The 17614-nt window shown below is 43.1% G+C and overlaps 3 protein-coding genes across 4 annotated transcripts; 2 read left to right on the top strand and 1 right to left on the bottom strand.

The window, feature by feature from the left end:
- The first annotated feature begins 1546 nt into the window (after nucleotides 1–1546).
- Nucleotides 1547–6175, top strand: LOC133929545 (casein kinase 1-like protein 2). Of its 2 annotated transcripts, none has more exons than XM_062376346.1 (14): nucleotides 1547–1949; nucleotides 2064–2104; nucleotides 2741–2810; nucleotides 2905–3053; nucleotides 3212–3307; nucleotides 3393–3463; nucleotides 3743–3804; nucleotides 3962–4025; nucleotides 4112–4196; nucleotides 4270–4396; nucleotides 4515–4597; nucleotides 4667–4727; nucleotides 5251–5393; nucleotides 5524–5732. In XM_062376346.1, exons 1-14 carry the CDS (start codon nucleotides 1874–1876, stop codon nucleotides 5575–5577), a joined length of 1182 nt encoding a protein of 393 aa, XP_062232330.1. In that variant the 5' UTR covers nucleotides 1547–1873; the 3' UTR covers nucleotides 5578–5732. The 2 variants fall into 2 exon arrangements, with proteins under 2 accessions (XP_062232330.1, XP_062232329.1); XM_062376345.1 differs by having other exon boundaries at nucleotides 1550–1949; nucleotides 5516–6175.
- Nucleotides 6176–6326: 151 nt separating this feature from the next.
- LOC133929546 (IQ domain-containing protein IQM4-like) lies at nucleotides 6327–6758 on the bottom strand. Its single transcript, XM_062376347.1, has one exon. The coding sequence runs from the start codon at nucleotides 6745–6747 to the stop codon at nucleotides 6364–6366; it is 384 nt and encodes a 127-aa protein (XP_062232331.1). The 5' UTR covers nucleotides 6748–6758; the 3' UTR covers nucleotides 6327–6363.
- Nucleotides 6759–7801: 1043 nt separating this feature from the next.
- Nucleotides 7802–12766, top strand: LOC133929544 (ATP-dependent zinc metalloprotease FTSH 5, mitochondrial-like). Its single transcript, XM_062376344.1, has 7 exons — nucleotides 7802–7961; nucleotides 8751–8838; nucleotides 9112–9375; nucleotides 9771–10007; nucleotides 10093–10217; nucleotides 10803–11279; nucleotides 11374–12766. Exons 1-7 carry the CDS (start codon nucleotides 7935–7937, stop codon nucleotides 12271–12273), a joined length of 2118 nt encoding a protein of 705 aa, XP_062232328.1. The 5' UTR covers nucleotides 7802–7934; the 3' UTR covers nucleotides 12274–12766.
- The last annotated feature ends 4848 nt before the right edge of the window (nucleotides 12767–17614 follow it).

The following is a 17614-nucleotide window of genomic DNA, read 5'->3' as shown; positions in this document are numbered from 1 at the left end:
ACATTGGCAATCTACTAAACAAACAATCCTTAATATTTTTAGCATTCACAAAATGCATACACTATAACCTAAGCAACCCCTCTAGTATAATCTAAGCTAGAGCGGTGTCCTCACTTCACCTCCCACCTCATCCTCGGTCACCATCACCCGAACCATTGCCCTTGGCACGTCACCTCCTAACCCACCCTTACTTGTTGCTCACATCGCATGTCACATCCCATGCCCTCCTTCATGCATGCAATTGAGGTTGTGCTATTGCTGCCTTCTATGTGCCTTTGCTGACTCCATTCCTTTATACCTAGATAAATTTGTCCCTAACCTTATTCCTAAGCTCATAGAAAGAAGATGCTACCATCACCGAAGAAAAATCCAACATGGGGTGGGCACATGAAAATGACTCATAGCACGGGTCTTAAAAGCTAACATAGAATTGCATGACTCGACTATTTTTATGTAAAAAAGCCCTGATGTTTGTGTTAGCAAATTTTATCCTCGAAAGCTTGTAGTTAATTATTGAACTCGTGTAGTCTCATTATGTACCTGCCCCGGTGGTGGAAGGCATCCCTCTCTCAACACAACCTACTTAATATGACCCAAAACCATGGTTGAGAGGCCGGCAATAAATCAAGAGCCCATTAGTAACATCAATGATAGTTGGAGTTTGGCATACAAAAGAATTCAAGGTAGATACGAATTAGCATTTGTCTTCCCCTCTCTCCTTTTTCCACTTTTCTAAGACTGGAGTAGACCATATAGTCTATTCATATCTAAATATATCAACTATATTAACTAAATATCCTGAGAAAAATATAATCTTTTTCAATTGTACTATTTTATTTTGTCTAAGTATCTTGTTGTTGTGGCGCCACTTCATATAACTACTGCCAAGAGATGTCTCTTGAAAAAGCATTTGAAAGTATAAATAGTGCATCGTAATAGAGTTACATTGATGATCTAGCAGTTTAAAAGACAAAGATATGCTGCCTTTGAATGTAATGTCACTTGGAGCCTCGGAAAGAAGCATGTCGCCTAAGTCCTCACTATACATGATCTTATTCACTTCCTTGCTCCTAGATGACAAGGGTGCCATTGTTTCAGATTTTCTCCTCTCGACCATCAATAACACTTCGATCTTGCTATGGATACAACACTCAAAGATCACACTATACATCGAATGACTTGATACCACATTGTTGACAACAACACATCCGCCCATCTCTTCCACCACCGTTGTGTTAAATTGCCGTCCCTCCTACCCTTTAGTATTGTTCGCTGCTTTGGAGAACTATTCTGACAAATCTTTCTCATTGTCCTACCATTAGAGTTGATGTGCTAGATCAAGTCGCAACGGAATATCTTGGTAAGTGGCTTTAAGAAACTTCGATGGATAATCTAAGTACAAATGCACAATAGTGTTTTCATGCATCCGAATTTCACTAGTTACTCGAATTGTTTATTAGATAAGCGATTTCCCAATTTAATATTGGGACCATAAAGAGTGGCAAGGGAGGAACAGATCAGCAGCAGGTCAGGCGAGGTTTGGCAGGAAGGGAAGGTACTGGAAAACGGGGCACCAAACCGCGACGCCATTCCATTCGCTGTCCACATCCCCATCTTACTATCCGACACCTCGATTTCTCAGTAATTTTCTCCTTTTAGCCGAGCTGCCGGGCCGTGCTCGGGAAAATAAGATCAGCAGGGAAAAAGAGAAAAGAAATCCCCAATCCCCCCCCCCCCCCCACTTCGATCCGCTCGAGCCCTAGCCCCGATTCCCCCCAAGGCAGCAACTGAATCGATTCGATTCCCACGTGGCAGGGTCCGTCTGCTTCAGCTGGTTCCTGGGATTGTCTTGACCGACGCGCTGCGCGCAGTGATGGAGCCGCGCATCGGCAACAAGTTCCGCGTCGGCCGCAAGCTGGGGAGCGGCTCCTTCGGGGAGATCTACCTCGGTTCGTCCGCAATTCTGCTCAAAGATGGCGTTTTGATTCCAAGTTCCCGTCTTTACGAGTTGCTGATAAGTTTTTTCCTCCCCTCGGCCTGGGTCTCTCTGTGTGGCTGTACAGGTACCAACGTGCAGACCAACGAGGAGGTCGCAATTAAGCTCGTGAGTTGCTCAGTATTTTTTTCTTTTTCTCCGATTTAGGTTGTGATCTGTGATGTCCCAGTTGCCTCGATAAATAAGGTTCACAAAGCTGTAGGGATCTAGGATGTGCAGGTCGAATTATATGTTCCATACAGGGAATAATTATATTTTACGAACCCGGTAATGCAGGTGACTAATAACTGACTGTGTTATTGCTTGTTTCATGTTTGTGAAAATAACTGTTCGGTTTGGGCTTACTAGCAGCTATGCCAGCTTACCTCACTTGTTAATGTATTTCTCTAACACACTTGGTTTGGTAATATATAACAAAAAAAAAGCAGATTGAGAACGTGTTCTGTGGAGGGTATGTTTCTGGGAAAACTTCTGTTTAGTTGTTCGAATTAAATTCTTGCTGTCTAAATATCAGATTTGGTGATGAGTTTTTGAGACATGGAAGAATCAATGATGTTCTAGATAGAATTCATTGTTTGACTTCTAACTATAACTTTTAACTGCGCTGCAGTTATGAGCTTTATGTGATGTCATGCGATGCTATGAAATTCATGTTAGGTTCTTTTTGGTATCTTTGTATTGTTCCACCTGTCAGCCTCATGCGTGCATGGTTAACAACCTTGTTGTCTCTAATGTTTCTTCCAGGAAAATGTCAAGACAAAGCATCCTCAATTGCTGTATGAGTCGAAATTATACAGAATACTTCAAGGAGGAAGTAATACACACACCTCGTTTTATTTTCCTTGTCACTTTATTCACTCTCTTTGTTTGGACTGAGGCATTGACTCACATTTCCTTTGCTTCTGCAGCTGGAATTCCAAATGTTAAGTGGTTCGGTGTTGAGGGTGATTACAATGTTTTGGTAATGGACTTACTGGGACCAAGCCTTGAAGATCTTTTCAGTTTTTGTAACAGGAAGCTGTCCCTCAAAACTGTTCTGATGCTTGCTGATCAAATGGTATGCTGCATCATTAAGATAGAGATATATTTGTGTTCTGTTTGCTTACTTCCTATATTTGTGTTCAAATTGCTCCATGGAAGCATTATTTCTGTCCAACTTTATGTCAACTGCTTTCATTTAATTGTGTGTGGTATTAACATCCTTTATTTTCTTAGATCAACCGAGTTGAGTTTGCCCATTCCAAGTCTTTCTTGCATAGAGATATCAAGCCAGACAATTTTCTGATGGGTCTTGGTAAAAGGGCAAATCAGGTGATTAGTTATGTTCCCTCAATCTGCCTTTACTCACGGGATTAATAGGACGTGCACTTATTAATTACTTTCAATTTCTGTGTAGGTTTACATTATAGATTTTGGACTTGCAAAGAAGTACAGGGATACATCGACACACCAGCACATTCCATATAGGTAAGCATGCTATGACTGATGTACTTGAAATAGTTTGTAACTTTTTATTCCACATTTAAAGGAATCAACTTAACTGCACAATATTCTCCACAATATATTTCACAATTGTGGCTGTAGTTCTGATGCTGCTACACTGAGTGCCTTAATTATTTTCTTGTCATTTGTGAGCTTCGCTCCATGTAACAATAGATACTGAAATGACTGGGCAATCTTTTCTTAGTGTAATTTTATACATCCCTTCCATTTAAAACATATGGAACTTGGTCTATTTAATTGCAGAGAGAACAAGAACTTGACTGGAACAGCAAGATATGCGAGTGTAAACACCCATCTTGGAATTGGTAAATTTTATGTTAATTTTTAATGTGAACTCCTTTATTTGGTGGTACCTAGATTCTGTGCATGGAGTTTATTCATTCCTAGCATCCTATTCCTACTTTTCTGTAAACCTCCTCGTTTAAATATCATAATTGAGTATTGATGTTTTACTTCTCACAGAACAAAGCAGGAGGGATGACATGGAATCTCTTGGATATGTACTGATGTACTTCTTGAGAGGAAGGTTGTTTAACATAACCTGATTAGTTGTTGCATGTCTGACTTTATGGTATTATTCTCTGGATTAATACATGGTTTTGCTGCTGCCAGTCTTCCATGGCAGGGTCTAAAAGCTGGGAACAAGAAACAGAAGTATGAGAAAATCAGTGAAAGGAAAATTGCTACTTCAACTGAGGTAACACATTGTTCTCTGGTAACTGCATTTACTGTCTGGCGTGTTGGTTTTTATTGTGTTTCCTCAATTGTAGGCCCTCTGCCGCGGGTATCCTACTGAATTTGCTTCTTACTTCCATTACTGCCGCTCACTACGTTTTGAAGATGCACCGGACTATCAATATCTGAAGAGATTGTTCAGAGACCTTTTTATTCGAGAAGGTTGGTTTACTGTTATACTATTGTTAATATGTTCAAGATCTAATTTAATGACTAAACAATGTATATACTTCTCAGTTTTGCAAACTGCTAACTTTGAGTTATGCTTTCCATTGGGTAGGCTTTCAGTTTGATTATGTTTTCGACTGGACCATTCTAAAGTATCAACAGTCGCAGATGACCAGTGCTGCCCCACGTGCAATTGTCAGTATAACAAATACTCACCCTCTTGGGGATTTTTGTCTGACTGTTTGCTCATGCCCTCTTATTTAGGCTCCAGCAGTAGGACAAAGCTCTGGGATGGCTCCTGTGGCAAACAATAATAGACATTCAGGTCCGGCACTCAAGAATTCTTAATTAGGCAGTCTATACCATCCATACGTAGTGCTGCTCAAGTGTCGAGCGTACGTCCATTTCATGGTGGATGCTATCTTGCAGCATGTTTCTTTTGTACAAAGATAAATCTCAAGCAGCCTTTCAATAATTTATCTTTTTTTACCGTACAAATATTCAGTGAATTAGCCTTTAGGATAATTGAATACTGGACTCTTTGAGAAAGCTAAATATATTTCTTCTTAGAACTAAAAAGGTTTTCAATTACAAAATTACTGTAATCACAGGAAGTTCGAATGAAGCATGTTGCCTGGTCCTTTCTTCTTTAGCTGCAAGTTACATAACTACAATATCCTTATACGTGTTAAACATTTAAGCTGTAATAAAATGAAAAGAATATTCCTGTAGGTGCCCATTCTATTGTATTATCAACCTATGAGATTGTTTGATTCGATGTATTTTTTCTGTTGTCAATTTGCAAGTTGGCTAGGTCATTTTTTTTGCCTGACTGTTGATTTATGTAGCCACTGAAGAGGGAAGGAGAAGTGGCTGGTCAGACATGGACCCAATGCGACGTCAGGCTCCACCACCAGCTATAAATGCAGGCAGCCTAGCCAAGCAGAAGTCCCCTGTTTGGCGTGAGCAATCCACATCGAAAGATGCTGTGGTGAGTTCTTAAGATTTGTTCATGTTGTTTGATGTTGCTAATGTGCTAGCAAGAAGTGGATCCCTGGAGTGTTTCTGTATGTACATTTGCTATGTATTGTCTGACCTTTAATCGACATGTAGTTCTCCAGTTCGACTTTTCTGGGACGTTCAAACGGATCCTCAAGGCGACCTGCTGTCTCTAGCAGCCGAGAACCAAGCACTGAAGTGGACCAAGTGCGTAGTTGTACAACTGATGCAAGCCCAGGGGCATTCCAGAGATCTGGAGCTCCACGGTGGAGCCCGCAGATGCCTGACTCCTCAGACGGACGGTGTTCGTCTTCTGGCAGGCACCAGTCATCTAACCCTAAGAACTATGAGTCCACCATCAGGGGCATCCAGGGCCTAAAATTCGACGGTGATGACAGGGTTCACTTCTAGCATCTCTCGGAACCTAACAGGGTGTATCATCAGCACGCCTCCCCTATGATGCTCCCATGTATCACCTCCTGCTGAAATGGAAGCACTGAAGACTGGCGAATAAGATGTTTTGGCTGGGTATGTCTAAGCGGCTCTGGCTCCTAGGAACCGAGGCAATGGATATGCTTAGCCTCGCTGTACAGGTTCCCAATCGTTTTATTGTGCGGGCATGAGTCCCTTGAATCATGCTGTAACGTTTGGAGAGAGTTTTCTGCAGGTTCGCATTCATGTGCTTATTTGGCTCAAATGCCGCTTGGGGAAGTTGTGAACGAATGCTTTAAACATTTGGGAGAGGTTTATGCTGCCTGCTCTCTTGTAACTCTAGCTTCCGAGACTGCTGTGTTGATTTGCCTACGAGAAGTTATGCTGCTTGTGACTAATCTGAAAAAAGAAAGTGTTCTTGTGATGTTGTTAGCATAGAGGGGAGCAGTGTAATGTGACAATAGTCTTAAACTTGGCCTATTGCAACAGGCGCGTCAGCTAATAACCGTCTTTGCTGAGTGACAATGTACCTATTTAGACTGAAACTTTTTTTTTTGGCTTCTTTGAAACGATATGTGTACCTTTCCTAGATTGGATCGTAGGTTCAATCTGATCCGCGGGCTCGGCCGTGGCGACGTGATCGGCACCTTGCTCAACGACGCCGCCACTCTGGGTGACGAGTTCACCTGCTCCAGCGCCCTGCTCTGCAGCTCGGCCGGGTAGTCCCGGGCGCACGCGCGGCTCACCTCGGGAGCCTCAGTTTCTTCTGACATTGCGTCGCCCTGCGCTGCTGCTGCTGCTGCTGAGGGCTTGTCGTCAGCTTCTTCTTCTTGTTTCGACGGCTTGGACGACGGGTACTCCTCGTCGTCGACAGAGCATCTCTGGAGAATGAAGAAGATACACGGGGCAAGCATTTCGTCAGACCAACACGCCACACGAATTGTCTCTGTTTTAATTTGCAGCTGGGTTCTTCAGTCGTCACTGCAGCTTTGAGAGGCAACAGCGCACCATTCCGAGGTACACAATCAGCTGTGAGTTGAGCTTGCTTCTCGGGCAGTTGGGGTGATGGATCTCCAATGTCAGCCTGACGGAATCACATGCCAACGATCAATAATATAATTCTCGAAAGAAGAAAAAAGAGGAGAGAGAGCTTTCAGCTCTGGCACATTGCTTGTAGATATATCATGTAGTAATTACCAGTAGAAGAATGGCTCTGTGCTGGAGCTCTGGAACCAGATGTCGTAGAAGAGCTGCAGGTTGTGCCCGTACCGATGGCGCGGGTCGATCTGTCGCACAAGGTACATAAGTCTGCAGCATCAGGATCAATGATGGAGCTAGCAGCTAGCTAGTATGAATGTGGAGTAGCAAATTAAAATGTCTGTCGGAGCGCGAGCTGCTGCGCCTTGTCGTCCTTGCAGAGAGGCCTTTTCCGACCTTGGACTCCCTCGCCTCGCCTCGACTCGACTGCTCTGCTTTGCTGTCGTCGAATGAATCCTCCCTCTGCTGTGCCCTCCGGAGACGTCCATCTTATCTTAGGGAATTCTTGCAACATGGATTCCCTTGAGCTCATGCGAATCCATGTGAGCACAACATGGATTCGCCCTTTTGCTCTATCTTTTTTCTTTTTTGTTTGCTGAGGAAATGAAATTGCTCCGGATGTTCTAATGTTGAGCTAAAAGCTAAGCATGCATGCTTCAGCCGGATCAAAGGCCCTTTTCATTTGGCCGGGTCAAACTACTTTAATAGTAGTATAGGAATACGTACTCTGGGTCTGGGCGCAAACGAACGACCGACCGGGTCGGGTCCAAACTTAACAGGAAGTAAATTCTATATATTATTCAGAAAAAAATTTCATAAAATTTTATTTATATTATTTATCTCATGATTTAATGATTAAATTGAAAAATAATAAATAAACATGTATCAATTTAAAGAAAATAGTCTTTTATCGAACCGGATTAGAATTTGGTTGCAACGCAACGAGCCTCTTCCTCTTTCTTCTTCTTGCGCCGGCCGCCCCGGTTTTTTCTTTTATCCCCTCCCCGGCCGCCTCCGATCACCACTGTCCTCGCGTTTCTTGGGGATCTCGTCGTCGCTGCTCATGGCCTGGCGCCTCGCCATCTCTAAGGTCCTCATGCCCTTCCTCTTCTCTTTTCTCTTCTCCCCCCTCCCCCCTCCCCCCCTGTGGATGTGGATGCGTGTGTCCTTCGGTTCGTGCTGCGGTCTTCCATCCTCGAGGTTCAGGACCTCGATTAGGCGTGCTTCGGGGACGGCCCGGGGAGACGATGCGCGTTTCCGAGTGAATCTTGACAGTCCAAGGGAGATTGCGCGTTAAAGCTAGGGTTTATCAGGGTTTTAGGCTCCCAAGTATCTGCCCTAGGTCTTACTGGAAATGGGCCTTCTTATTAATCACATGCTACATTACTGGAAGTTCCTCTTTTTTTTAAAAAAAAAATATATATATATATCGTTACATTGTTAGTGCAATCCAGCACGAAGCCGGGATTTGGGTCCTAGTCTGGAGCCAAACACCTGAGTAGCTTACGGGAGAGGGTGTACTTCGCGTTCTTGCACCTACCGGGTTGTCTTAGTTTACTAGTATATGTCCCTAATTATAATCCTTGTGACAGCCGATTGTTTCAAATGACTCGTGTTGTAAAAGTCCTTTGTACTTTTCACCTACTTAATGCAAAGACCCACAGTTCTCCTGCGTATTCTGGAAAAAAAAACCACATTATCTAATGGAGCTCCAACTGCAAATGGGAAACACTACTAGTTTGTGGTTATGTTGTTGCAGTAGGAGCTTTATGTCTTTATCTGTCGAAATATTTGGACCTCTATTCTAACTTACTTTCATACCACCGTACTTAGCTCAACCTAATGCGTGCGTGCGTGCTGCGGGTGTTCTGTGTCACAGGCTGCAAGGCATCGGTCAACAAATGCGATTTACAATGAGCTAGCGGCTTCCTTTCCTTTCAGGGCACCTAGAAGCGATACTGGTGCAGGTATGGTTGCTTCTCTACGCAGAGTATGTATTCCAAATGTAAATTAATGTCCTTATGTGCCAGCCAGTGCCTCGTTTTAATCGTGTGATGTTGTTTTCCTTAGACATACATATGCTATTTCTTGTCTTTACTGTTCTATAGACTATCTGATTCATTGATGTATAGTATGTTCTTATTCTTGCCTTTGTGGTTTCAATGTTACTGTTCATCTTATGGCGGAGGATCATTTGTTTTTCTTGTTCTTTTCTAAGTTGTGTCAGGTTCTTAACGCAGGTAACGTGCTTAGAAATTTGCACAAGAGGTACAGGTCAAGCTATGTTGGTAGCTTCGCTGCACGCAGGATACGGGACCTGGACACACCGAGTGAATCTTCTCTGCTTAAAGATATTTACAGTAGCAATCCAGAAAGAGTTATACAAATCTTTGAAAGCCAGCCTTCACTACATTCTAACAATTCAGCTCTTTCTGAGTACATAAAAGCTCTTGTTAGTGTTGACAGGCTGGAGGATAGCCCCCTGCTTAAAACATTGCAAAGAGGTATCTGTTCTACCGCTTTGGCCATCATTTGAACATTGCAATTAACTGTTATGTGTAAAAACCCTAGTTTCATCACATTGTTTTGCGGGACCCTGATGTTTTGGATTTCTATCAAGTACTTCCTCCCAGTTATTTTTCAATCTCCAACAAGTTGTACCAGGATATTTCATGTTTAATCGCAGTTTACAAATTATCTCCTTTTGTGATAAGAATGTTGGAAACCTCTGTAACGTTTGTGCTGTAGCTTTCTGTTCCGATCCATTGATTTTATTGTTCTATGTGAACCGTAGTGCTCATGCCCTTGCTACTTTGCATTTTGTTCTGTTACTTCTGCATGTAAATATTCTTATCCACAAAGTAAGTGCATGGATCATCAGATGAACCTTTCTATGCAGGATTTGCTAGTTCAGCAATGGCGGAAGAAATCCATACTGGTATTCCTGCATTCCAGAGTGTTGGTCAGCTGACTAAAGATGGAGCTCTTGGTACCGCTAGTGCGCCAATTCACATGGTTACCGCAGAAACTGGTCAATTTAAGGAGCAGCTTTGGAAAACCTTCCGAAGCATTGCACTTACTTTCCTCGTAATCTCCGGCATTGGGGCTCTCATTGAAGATAGAGGAATTAGCAAAGGTTTGTTATTGTTGTATAGGATGACCCTCTATTGGTCCTGAACCAGTTTCAGCAGTAATTCTAATTGACCTTTGATTATCTACAGGCCTTGGTTTGAACGAAGAGGTTCAGCCGAGCATGGATTCAAGCACAAAGTTCAGTGATGTCAAGGGAGTTGATGAAGCTAAAGCTGAACTTGAGGAAATTGTTCACTACCTACGAGATCCCAAGGTGAAGTTCTATTAGTCAGGCATTTGCATTTCAATTCGTCAGTGATTACTGATTAGGTAAAACAACTAGCTAATCTAATGTAACATTCTATCTAGCCCATCATGTCTGCTAGGAATAAAGAGTTGTGTTGTACTGAAATTTCAACACAGCGAAGGCCAAATAATTTTATCTATCAGTATTCTAATTGTTCCTTTTTGTGCCCTCTATTTTGTTGGGGCTTTGTTTGGAACTGAGGAATTGCAGGTTCCATCGAATCTTCTCACCCTGTTTTTCTAGCAATCCTTTGTGGGCTCATTGTTCTACTTCACTTGTGGGCTCATTGCTCTACTTCACTTCCAGGCTCCTGATCCCATCCTAAACCTTTCGGACACTCTATATCCGTATTTGTTGTTAGTCTCATACAAAATTAAATAGACTATTTCTTTGTCATGGCTTTCTGCTTTTGCACTGCATTCCTAAGGATGCATTAGTAATCTAGAGTTGACAACTTGTAAAAAGATGTGTCGAATTACTCCATTTTGTGTTGTGATGTTGTGTATTCATGTTTCAATTTTTATACTCATGAGCACCTTTCATGCTTTCCAGCGTTTTACACGCCTTGGTGGCAAGCTTCCTAAAGGGGTTTTGCTGGTCGGCCCACCTGGAACGGGAAAAACCATGCTGGCAAGGGCTATCGCTGGGGAAGCTGGTGTTCCTTTCTTTTCATGCAGTGGTAGTGAATTTGAGGAGATGTTTGTGGGTGTTGGGGCCAGAAGAGTGAGAGACCTCTTCAACGCAGCAAAGAAGCGATCTCCTTGCATAATATTCATTGATGAAATCGACGCGATTGGTGGGAGTAGAAATCCAAAGGATCAACAGTATATGAAGATGACCTTGAACCAGTTGCTTGTTGAGCTGGATGGCTTTAAGCAGAATGATGGAATAATTGTAATTGCAGCAACTAACTTCCCTCAGTCACTAGATAAAGCACTTGTTAGGCCTGGGCGTTTTGACCGTCACATTGTGGTTCCTAATCCAGATGTTGAGGGCCGACGGCAGATCCTGGAGACTCATATGTCAAAGGTAAATCCTACTATATCGCAAACATTTATGTTGTAATGGTGGACAGGTTCTCTTGTTTTGACAGCTCACCTAACCTTTGCTCCCTAAATTTCAGGTCTTAAAAGCTGATGATGTGAATCTGATGACCATTGCAAGGGGCACACCTGGATTCTCAGGTGCAGACCTTGCGAACTTGGTGAATGTAGCTGCCCTGAAGGCAGCTATGGATGGGGCAAAAGCAGTTACAATGCACGACCTTGAATATGCGAAGGACAGGATCATGATGGGCAGCGAGCGCAAATCAGCAGTGATATCTGATGAGTGCAGGAAAATGACGGCGTACCATGAGGGAGGGCATGCCCTGGTTGCTATTCACACGGAGGGTGCTCACCCTGTTCACAAGGCTACTATTGTTCCCAGGGGAACGGCTCTTGGCATGGTTACACAGCTGCCGGAGAAGGATCAGAACAGTGTTTCAAGAAAGCAGATGCTGGCAAGATTGGATGTCTGCATGGGAGGAAGGGTGGCCGAGGAGCTTATATTTGGGGAAAGTGAGGTAACCTCTGGGGCTTCATCTGATCTAAGGCAAGCGACCTGGCTGGCACGAGCGATGGTCACCAAGTATGGTATGAGTGAGCGAGTGGGCCTTGTTTCCTACAACTACGATGATAATGGGAATACTATGAGCACACAAACAAGAGGTCTGATTGAGCAGGAGGTGAAGGAAATTTTGGAGAGGGCGTACAATAACGCAAAAACGATTCTCACAACACACGATAAGGAGCTTCACATGCTAGCAAACGCCCTTCTTGAGCAGGAAACCCTCTCTGGAGCCCAGATCAAGAAATTACTGGCACAGGTAAACAAGAAGAGAAAGCAGCAGAAGGCTGCTGAAGTGCCGCAGAAAACGCCGACTGCCCCCCAATCACCAGCTGCAGCAGCTCAAGAAGCAGCCACGGGAGTTGTGGGTGCAGCGGCGGCGGAAGCCAAGGGGGTTGCGGGTATTGGATCATAGTGGAGCCGGGACAGGCAGGGTTGGCATTTTTTCCACTCACCAAATTAGCAGGTTGTGTGGCATAATCTGATGGGCCAAGAAGGCTATGATATAAGCTGGAGTCTCTATGATGAGCAGGGTTTTAGTCCCAACAATTGTTGTTCCAGGAGCCTCAAGATGTCGCTAATATTGAAGCAGGGACCTGGATGTAGGACGGTGTTGCATATGTGAATCATGACCCCTCTTATTCAATCCTAGCACATGCTAGCATAACCCCTCTTATTCAATCGTAGCACATGCTAGCATAAGTTTATATTGTTTGACGCGCAGCAGTAGGCGCTCCTGCGATGATGTTGGTATTCTCTAATACCTGAAGCGTACGTCATGTAAATTGGGAGGACGAGAGCATGAAAGCTTGGATTGGATACAGCATGAACATGAAACGGATTATTTTTTACATTTTCTAACATTAATATTTAAATAAATATATCTTTGATAAAAAGAATTATAAGAATAGACGTCTATCATTCTTTATAAGGTATTTTTATTCAGAGGACGGTAATGGTAAGTATGTTAGGGTGGTACGAGTATTTTTTACTGTCTTCTGAGTAGGTGGTTAGAGCTTATTGCCCTCCGAGAAGGCGAGTAGGCTCTATCCTAGGCGTATCATCCTGTCCTTTGAGAAAACGGTTAGGCCTCTTGCCGTTATCTCTACGGTGGTTAGTCCCCTTGTCATGCCCTTTACGCTATAAAAAGATTGAAATTCAATCAAAATAGTCATTTTAATCTAGAAAAAAAAAAGAAAGAGGAGGAGATGATAGGGAGGAAGAGAGGGGGAGGAGAGGAGAGGGAGGCAACACGGTGAATTTCGATGATGGGCTGATGGTTGCCTAACCAAACATAATTGTTGATACAGATGTGGTTATTCGAGACTTTCACACCATTATGAAAGAGGTAGTGGTTCAAGCCACCATGAAAGAGGTGGTCATTCAATAGCCACCATAAGTGGACGTGCTTCTACTACGTTTGTCACAACCGAATGGGTTGGTTCCGATGATGATGACTTCGTGCTTACTTCTCAGAGAATTTCACATCGTTGCGAATTCTCTGACGACAGGGCAGATGTATGGGATCGTAACTTTGACTATTTTATGTATGCACTGGTACCACATACACCAAAATCCCCAAAATATGATCACTATTGGATGGCCCGGGAGATAAGACACAGACAACTTCAAGGGCTATTTCGTCTGTAATGTTGTTACTAATTGTGTACTTGTTGAATTTAAGGTGGTTTTATCATTTTTAATATATTAACTAGTCGTGTATCTATCTTAGATATAGCCTACATGCTATTAGTAATATTTAAATTTCATATATTCATCTCATGTACATATTCTATCTAACATTCAATGTGGTTTTATCATTTCACTTACATATATTTGTTCTATCTTCACTTAAAGTTGGATTTTAATTATTTTTATCTTACATAACTTTTGGTACTTTTGTTATTTTTATAAAAAAAATTGGGCTAACCGTCCCCTCAAAGGGCGGTAGGGGCGCTAACCGTCCTTCGAGAGGGCGGTAAGGAGAGTGTGCGTGATAGGGGTTAACTGCCCCTTCAAAGGGTGGTAGGGCGCTAACCGCCCTCCGAGAGGGCGATAAGGCAGCGGTGGGGTCGAACCGCCCTCTTAGAGGGTGGTAAGGGATACCCGTGCCACCGTAGCATGCTTACCGCTCTCTGAAAGGGCAGCCCTTTCGAGGGTGGTAGGCGTATATTCCTACAATTCTTTCCATTAAAAGTCTATGTATTTAAATATTAATTAGAAAATGTAAAAATAAAAAATTCGTCAGGTCCTCTGTTGACCAAAAACCATGGATTGTGAATGAATTCTGAAGAAGGAAATAGCCGAATCATATAATCCTACCTCAATTCAGGAATTTGAAGCCAACTTGGATCACTTTCCATGATGACTCTAAGCCAACTCCAACTCATCCATTAGCGAAAGCATCATTTGTACAAGATCAACTGCAATTCATAGAGATGTGGCATCAAAACGTTAGAAGAACAAGCAACAGGTAAATCTTATTGTGCAAAAGCAAAACTAACTAGGGATGGCAATGGATCCAGACCCATCGGGTAATACCACCCATACCTGTACCCATTTCAAACACACGCCCGCTACAATTTTTACCTATACACACCCCTGCGGGTAATGGGTACCCGACAGTCTACCCACATCAAGCATACCACAAAAGTTATGGGTGTTGCAGTGCTGTCAGGTGGAGGTGCTCTCCCATGCCATTGTGGGTGACTTCTTTGACGCACTGTGATTGGAACTCCATCCTAGAGAGCGTGTGGGCGGGTGTGCCTATGCCGTGCTTCCTGCTACTCATCGACCAGTTCACCAACCACCGACTTATCGCGTGGGAGTGGTGTAACGACGCGGTGCACATAGACGAGGTGAGGGCGTAAATCGAGGGGTTGATGGGCGGGGAGGTGGGTGCGGAGCTCCGAGAGCAGGTGAGGAAGCTAAGGGGCACGATCGAGGCCACCATGCAACTTCGATGAGTTCGTCGGTGAGCTCAAGCGCTGGTGCGGCGGCTGGGTGGGGAATGACGACCAGGAAGGGATTTGGCGGCAGCAGACAGGAGGGGAACGACATCCAGGAAGGGATGTAGCGGTGGTGACGGTTGGGAGGGGAACAACAACCATGAAGGGATATGTGAAAGTGCATATAGCCCCTATGTGTGATTTTGGTAATTAATGATAATACCTATTGACTAACAATTGTGTTGAGTTTGTTAGTAGGTTGTTCCATAGGTGATGCATAGATGAGAGATATACATGAGTTCTATGTGAATGGGGAGATTGAAAATGCATCGAGATGAATGAGCTCTAGGTGATGCTCGGGTAAGTGATGACAATACCTATAGACTAACAATCATATTGAGAACTGCTATTAGGTTATTCCATAGGAGATGTATAAATGATGAAGCATGAATTCTTTGAGAAATGCCATGAGTTCAAAGAATTGCATCAAAAGTCATTAAGATTTTAGCGATGCTCATAAGAAGAAGAAAAGTTCAATAAGATTAGCAATAAGCTTGAAGGCTATGTTACTTGTGAAGATCAAGTAATTAAATGTATGACTTGTTAATAGAGTTTTATGTACTAACCCGTGTGCTATGTGTTTAAGAATGAGTGGGGTTAGATTTTATATGAAGATTGCCAATATGCATGAAGGCTAATAAGTTACTTGTGGAGATCAAGTAACTTAAGGTAAAAATATTGCCATTTAGGTTTTATAGACTAACACATGTGTTTTGTGCTTGAGAGTGAGTTGGGGTTAGGATCCATAAGAAGGCATAAGTTGAATTGAAATCATATATACCAAGAGTGAAGAACAAGAATGGACTCCATATTTGATAAAATGAATTCCTTGAAGATGTCGAATACAAAGTGGTTTTCTATGGCAAGACGGTGAAGGGCAAGCAAGACTCGGCTGCGATGGAACATCCGTGGTGAAGGGCAAGTAAATGGCTTGGCGCCGAATGACCAAGGCGGTGGTGAAGAGTGAGTGATGGCTTTGCGCTGATGGACCGTGCGAGGCTATAAGAAGCTATGGATGATTCACATCAATCATATGAAGAATAAAGAAGAGATGGAGTGAAGAATATATGGAAATTGGCAACCCTCAAGGTTTGAAAGAAAGAAGCGGTACTTGAAAGTTTTCAAATGCTCAAAGTGGTTTAAACGAGTTTTATCTTTGAATTTGAGTATAGGTATGCCACACTATTAAGATGGATGCAACATGAGCTAATTGTTGTGTCTCAGTGCTCAAGAGTCTCTAACCAAACCCATGTGAGAGTTTCTTTGTAGAAATCCCGGTGTGAAAAGTGTGGAAGTGTCTGAATTAGGTTTCAGAGTGTTCCTAATTTGATCTCATGTGTTTTAGATTATGAATTCAGTTGGGGTGTGTAGCTCTATGAATAAGCTTTCTATAGAGTCAAAAATCGTCAAAATCGGACTCCGGAATCAAAAGTTATCGTCGTTTTTAAGAGGTCAGCTGTGCTGAACCCGGATACTCTGGGGTAGGCCGGAGTCTCCGGGTGAGACTCCATCAGAGAGTCTCGGTTTGGGCTGTTTTAGTTGACCCGGATACTCCGATGTACCCTGGAGACTCCGGGTAAGATCAGAAAAGTTGAGTAACGGCTAATTTTTTGAAGTGGGCTATTTATATCCCCTCACCCCCATCCTTTGGGGCTGCTGCAAAGGCATGAAAGAAACACATTTTAGAGAAAAAAAACTCCCTCCCACTCCATTATAGTGTGTGATTTAATAAGAAAAGTGAGTTGAGTTGTGAGATTGGAAGATTGAGTGCAAGTGAGTTAAATTCAATCTTGAGCACTCGAGTTCATCGGTAAGAAGTTCGATTGCGTTTGTTACTCTTGGATGTGAAGCCTCCTAGCCGGCTGGGTGTTGCCTGGCGAGCTCCCGCGCGTGTGGTGAGCCGCGGGAAAGTCTGTGAAGGTCGATCTCGCATTCGAAAGGGAAGAGATAAAGCTAGTGGATCAAGAAAAACAGTTGAAAGAGACTCGGCTCGTTGGAGCTTCCTCAACAGAGACGTAGGATTCACGGTGGTGAAACCGAACTTCGGGAAACATATTTTATGTCTCCTCTTTTGTTCCTATACTTTTGAGTTCTTGCTCAATCTTTGTGCATATTGCTCGATCTACTTGTTTGTATTTGAGTGTAGATTCTCCGTGAATCTATTTGGGATCATCTTTGGGAACACACGACATCACTTTGTTTGAGCTAGAACTCTCTACCGATCCTTTATATTTAGTTTCGGGCTCAGTTTTGTACAGAACTCGGAGAATCCGGACTTTACCAGAGATTTTGGACCTGTACAACCCGGAGTATCCGGACTACCCCGGATACTCCGGATGAACAGTGATTTCAGGCATGCGAACAGTGCTTTTAGCATTTTTCATCTAATGTTTTCTTGCATATTTTTTGTTAGAATCGAATAATTTTTGTCACATTAGGATTGTAACTTTCACACTTATTTAGGGTGATTGTGCACTAGTTGAGCCTAGCATATTTAGTTTTTTCACTTATGGAAAATCCGTTAATTTATATTCCGCTGCAAGTTTAGGCCAATGGTAAAAGGGGATAAATTTTTGTAAAAACGCATATTCACCCTCTCTCTAGGCGACATCACTGTCATTTCAATATGGCGACGATGACCGAGAGGGGAACAATGGCCAGGAGGGGATCTGGTGGCAGCAGTCGGGAGGGGAACATAGGTCAGGTGGGGTTCTGACGGTGACGGTGGCCAAGAGGGGATATGGCGGC

The sequence above is a fragment of the Phragmites australis genome, chromosome 9 (assembly GCF_958298935.1).
Source record: "Phragmites australis chromosome 9, lpPhrAust1.1, whole genome shotgun sequence".
NCBI classification, from domain to species: Eukaryota; Viridiplantae; Streptophyta; class Magnoliopsida; order Poales; family Poaceae; genus Phragmites; species Phragmites australis.
This window is presented reverse-complemented; position numbering and strand designations above follow the sequence as displayed.